This window comes from Erythranthe guttata, chromosome 2 (assembly GCF_056151865.1).
Source record: "Erythranthe guttata isolate IM_541 chromosome 2, IM_541, whole genome shotgun sequence".
Lineage (NCBI taxonomy): Eukaryota > Viridiplantae > Streptophyta > Magnoliopsida > Lamiales > Phrymaceae > Erythranthe > Erythranthe guttata.
In genome coordinates, this window is record NC_142534.1 from 12902920 (window position 1) to 12909015 (window position 6096).

Below are 6096 nucleotides of genomic sequence, written 5' to 3' on the forward strand. Positions count from 1 at the left end.
ATACTGTTTCGTCGCGAGGTTTCAAATATATAATTCCAAAATATGTAAATAGTGCAACGAAAGTTCTGTTTCGTCGCAACAATTTTTTTTTTTTTCTTTTTATACGTGCGACGTTTTCAAGTGTTGCGTCGCGACCTAAAGACGATTAGCGAAACCGTCGCTAGGGTTTTTAACAAAACCGGGGTTTTCCACAAAAGCAACGATTGAAACTCATAAACGTCGCAAACATGCGACGAACATAAAACCGTCGCTAAAAAAACGTCGTCAGTCATGCATTTTGGCCTAGTGTTAGGGGTGAAAATTAGAACAAAATTCCCGAATTCGGCCAATTTCAATATAAAAAAAAAATCGATGTTGAAACAAAATTTTGCATTCCAAAATTTGAAAGTTCGAAGTTTCCAAAATTTTTGATGATTTTGCAACAATATTTTTCGTCACAAGAGTTTGCTACAAAAATAAATTTTGTCACAGACTGTTACTTTTTCGTGATGAATAATATGTCACATAAACACATTATTTTCGTGACCTCCCATGCACTTGGTTTCATTAACCTACACGCTTTCGTTTATATGAGACAAACATAACATACGGTACATTTTTTGAAATGCATAATTGAATGTGGTCATTGTTGGGAAAATTGGTTAAAAAATTGAGTCGTGAACAATTTTTTATCAATTGTATTGTATGGTTTAATTGATAATATAAATCAATTTTGGAATAGATTAGTATAAAAACAATTTTATGGTGAATGAAAAATTACTAGTCCAAAATATAAGGAAAGTGGGATTTTGAGTTATCCCAAATCGGAAAAGTAGACAAGTATTGAGCTGTATATATATCTTAATGTTGGGACAAAGGGTCACGCCATTTGGGCATTCAACTTTGTTTGGGAGAAAGGCCTATATGTTATGTGTTTCGAATCGTGCCCACGCGCGCGCCGCTGCCGCCGTTCGTACGGATTGGATTGGACACTTGGGCCCAAATCACTACATTATTTTTTTGGCAAAAAAGATTAGGTCATGGGCCGTCAACCCATTGAACTCTCCTTACACCCATCTCGAATGGTCTGACTGGTTTGAATTGGTGCTGCCGAACCAATGCAAACCAATCGGCTCAACTCGAAATGGTCCAACCATTCGGCCCAAAAGACTCCTTATGTACCTTTTTGCTCCAAAGGACACTACTTTTCAAACCTTATAAATCAACCTCGTCTTTCCCATAATTCCTCACTTCAATCCAAAAACAGTCTACTGCATATTTAGCCTACCCTTCACAGATTCTCTAGAAAAGTTCTACACAAAGTACAGTTCGTCGTACTTGGAATTTGGAGTGCTCCTATTACAAGTCTTTGTCGTTCTATCTTGGGAGACGATTTCCGTTCAAACCGTTAGCACCGTTGCGGGAAAATTTCATCGTAAGGACAGAGTCAACTCGCCTCGGCAAACATTCATTAATAGCATATTTGTCCAACACTCATAAACCCAACTCCCATCTTGTCACAATCAACACAAGGCCTGGGAAAAAGCGATTGGTACAACCAACTACACTACAAGAAAAACTAGCTTTAGCAACCAATTTTTCAGCAATGATTAGAAAATGGTCACTACATATGCATATAGCGACCAATAATATTTTGGTTGCAATACTCAATTTACGTATATTTTTTTTGCAACCAACTAATATATGGTAGCTATAAATGGTCATTGTAATTTGTCCAGAGTTGATTAGTTATATAGTGACAAAATCTCTACTTTTTAACGACCTTCATTTAATGGTCACTGTAAATAATGTTAATAGCGACCAATTTTATAACAAAAATGATTAATGGTTGCTATAAATTTTTGGAGTGAACATCAACCGAATTATTTTGGCTGCTAATAGTATTCTAAAAGCAACCATTTGAAATTTTCAAAATTTATTTAAACTAATTAATATATGAAAATCATAATTCCAAAATTAATTAATTAATATATATATATATATATATATATATATATATATATATATATATATATATATATATATATATATATATATATATATATATATATATATATATATATATATGCGCAAATTTGTATTAATGTATTATATATAATAATAGTTTATAAGACGATTGAAAACCCCTCTCTCTTGCAATTGTATCAGATCCATTATTCTTCCCTCTTCCAGCCTCCCTCGACCCATAATCGGCTCAATCGATTCATCACTTGATAATCAATTTTAATTTTTTTTCCTTACAATTATTATTTGTTTTTTTTTAGCAGCAATAAATTTATTATATGTACATAAATGTTTTCCCTTTGAATTGTTGGAGAGTGGGGTCAAGAGGATATAGAGGCTGCTCATATTCAACCGGATGTTGCCCCCAAACATGTTCCAAAATCTTTGAAAAAGGGCCGAAAAAATACTTCTAACACCAAACAACCGATGAGTCCAGACCCTATAGATACTATTGCCGATGATCAAGCAGCAGATTTGAATGATATTGAGGCCTTATCCATGTCCAAAAAAAATCAGCATGTGTCTCCCTAAAAAAAGAACAGAAATCAAGATTCTAGCTCCCAAACCGCAAAGGGGCAGCCCTCTCAACCCCCTCTCTATCACCTTCAGCCACTTCGTTGGTCAAGGATGTTCCCCTTAATCATGGTGTACACGGACGAGAGGGGTCAGGACTTTCGGCGGGTACGGATCCAGTTACACCTACGTCGGCTGCCTTATTTTGCGAACACTATGTGACCAAGGTCCGGCCCACGGCCGAGGAAAATTTGGCCGGCACGCCTCCTTTCAATCACCTTGCCATGATCCCTTATGAGCCCGTGAGCCCAGCCACGAGCATACGCCCAGCTGATCACGCTACTCCGGGCTCTATCATTGATGAACCTTCGGCCTCGTGGCGATCGAGCCTGATTGATGCTGAGCGTTGGCGTTTGCAGAATGCCGAACGTTGGCATGCGGAGGAGGCCCACCTTATTGGTAACTCATTCTTTGTCACATCTCGGAAATCTTCTGATCGGTCCCATTCCCCCCCCCCCCCCCCCCCCCCCCCCCTCTTCTTGATGTTGGGTAAATTCTTGGTGTGGAACGCAAGGGGGGTAAAAAATAAGGCTACCCAATCCCACTTGCGCTTTATTTGTCGCCAACACAGAGTTAATTTATTGGTTATTTCTAAACCTATGACTGAGTTTGTGCATGATTATTATTGCCGTCGTTTGGATTTCGTTGCTGGTTTGTCTAATTGTGCGGGGAAGATCTGGATTTTTTGGGATCACAATTTTCGAGTGGAGTTGCTTAGGGATGAGGTACAATTATTGCATGTTAGATGCATATCTGGTTTATTTGATGCTCCTTTTGTATTTACTGCGGTCTATGCTAGTTGCTCTCGTTCCGAGCGCCGTGTTTTGTGGAATTCGTTCCGCGACATTTTTGAGACGATTGGTGACACTCCTTGGATTTCTGGGGGAGACTTCAACTCAATCTTACTTGAGTCAGAACGGAATAGATCGGTTTCGGATAGAAGATTAGATATGGCTAAGTTTGGTGCTATGGTTTTGGATTGTGGACTTTCGGATGCCGGGTTTTGTGGGGCTAGTTCTTGCTATACTTGGGAGAGCCCTTCGGGTCTGTTGGAGCGTTTGGACAGGATTCTATATAACTCTGCTTGGCTAGATTTACTGCCTTTAACGCAGGTTACCCACCTCTCACGGACCTGGTTGGATCATGCTCCTCTTTTGGTTTCATCGGCTGCTTCTTCGTCTAGGTCTCCTGCTTCATTCTGGTTTCAGCATATGTGGATCCGCCACGCTACGTTTCGTCAGATTGTGGAACAGGTTTGGGATTTTCCGTGTGCTCAGATGGGGATGCATCGATTGCACACGAAGTTGAGACGATTGAAATAGAAGCTTCAGTAGTGGAATTGGAATATTTTCGGGGACGTGTTCAAGAATGAAGAGAGGGTCGAGGCAGCTGTTCTAGAGGCCGAGCACATATATGACTTGGATCGATCCCCCGAGAACCGTGCAAATTTGAAAAAGGCCACTGCTGAACTCACCCTCATGCTCAATATTGAGGAGGACTTTTGGAAGCAGAAGACAGCTTGTAGATGGGCGACTGATGGAAAGAGAAACTCTAAGTTTTTCCACTCATTAGTCAATAAATAGGGATGCGTCAATCGAATCCACTCTATCTCTCATGGTGATTCGGTTCTCACATCTGCTCAGGAGATCAAGGATTCGGGCGTTGATTTCTTTAGCAAGCTTCTTGCCGATGATATGCCTAGTTTGCTTCCGGTTGATGAGTCCCTATTTTCCGCTCCTCAAAGGGACTTTTTCAGTCTCTACTCGTCCGTCGGTTGAGGAGATCAAAGATGCAGTGTTTGGGATTTGTCGAGATAGTGCTTCAGGTCCTGATGGGTATTCTTCGCTATTTTATCAACATTGTTGGTACTTGATTTAGTGTGATGTTTGTGGGGATTTCTTCGAGGGTGGATCTATGCATGCGAGTTTCACCGCTACCACCTTGGTTCTTATTACAAAGGTGGACTTTCCGACGGCTTGGACAGATTTCCGCCCGATTAGCTTGTGCAACGTGACCAATAAAATTACCACCAAGTTACTTACGAACAGACTGGCACCTCATTTGCCTCACATTATTTCTCCTTCTCTGAGTGGGTTTGTTCAGGGTCGTCTCATTAGTGATAATATTTTATTAGCATAAGAGATGGTCCACTTGATATCAGTTCGTTGTCGAAATCCGAATCTTATTTTGAAGCTGGATATGGCAAAGGCTTATGATAGGGTTCAGTGGCGGTTCTTATTTCGTGTACTCGAGCTAATGGGTTTCTCGGCGAACTTGGTTCATATTATTCGACGATGTGTTTCCTCGTGCAAGTTCTCTTTACTATTAAATGGGAAGCTGACGGGGTATTTCACTTCATCTCGTGGTCTAAAGCAGGAAGATCCGCTCTCGCCGACTTTTTTTGTACTTGCGGCTGAGTATTTTTCGAGAGGTCTAGATGCACTATACAGCCGTTGTCCAAGCATGTTTTATTCTACAAGGGGAGGCATCCCTATATCCCATTTGGCCTATGCGGATCATGTGATGATATTTACCTCGTGCCATAATTTTGGCCTGAATAAGCTGCGGGATTTTCTTGATCATTACTGTCGGACTGCGGGTCAGTTGATTAGTATGCACAAGAGCACTTTCACAGTTGATAGGGCATGTTTTGATGGTCATCTTCGCACTATTTCTCGGATTCTCAGTTATCCGAGAAAGGATTTTCCTATCATTTATCTTGGAGCTCCGCTATACAAAGGGAGGGACCGGGGCAGTTTGTTTCAGACTTTGCTTGATCGCATGCAAGCCAGGATTTCGGGTTGGGCTCGGACCGCTTTGACTTTCGGGGGCCGTCTTGCCTTGATCCGAAGTACTCTTTCGACTATGGCTTTGCATCTTCTTCAGGTTGTTCAACCTCCGCAGTACATTATTCAGCAGATTGAGCAATGCATGGCCCGATTTCTCTAGGGATCTTATGGTAATCAGCGCCGGCCTCATTGGGTTGCTTGGGAGATGATTTGTCGGCCAGTTGGTGAGGGTGGCTTGGGGTTGAGGCGTTTGACGGATGTGATTGACGCCTTCACTTACAAGCTCTGGTTCCGATTCCGTGCTCAAGATTCTCTTTGGGCCCGTTTTCTCCGAAACAAGTATTGTCGGAATCGGTTCCCAGGTTCATCCGTTGTATCTTCACTCTATAGCACGGTGTGGAAGCGCATGTGCCATGTCCGAGAGCGTGTTCAAGCTCAAATATTTTGGCGGATTGGTCCAGGTCATGTTTATTTCAGGCACGACCACTGGTTTGGCGATGGTCCCCTTTCGGACATTATTGATGGTGGTCGGCTAACGTCAGTTCGTGTGGAGTATTATTTGGTTAACGATCAGTGGGATCGAAACAAGCTAGCTGAGGATATTCCTTTTGAGTGGATCAATAGGATTTGCTCGATCCCAATCTCTGGTGCTTCAGGTGATTTGCCCATTTGGAGAGCTTCTTCGGATGGCAAGTTTTCCTTGACCTCGGCTTGGGCCTTGATACGACAG

At 41.7% G+C, this 6096-nt stretch overlaps 1 protein-coding gene across 1 annotated transcript; it reads left to right on the plus strand.

Moving 5' to 3' along the window:
• Positions 1-3176: 3176 nt before the first annotated feature.
• On the plus strand, positions 3177-4716 carry LOC148772379 (uncharacterized). Its single transcript, XM_088815015.1, has 4 exons — positions 3177-3830; positions 3945-4106; positions 4221-4346; positions 4456-4716. The coding sequence occupies exons 1-4, from the start codon at positions 3177-3179 to the stop codon at positions 4714-4716; spliced, it is 1203 nt and encodes a 400-aa protein (XP_088671141.1).
• The last annotated feature ends 1380 nt before the right edge of the window (positions 4717-6096 follow it).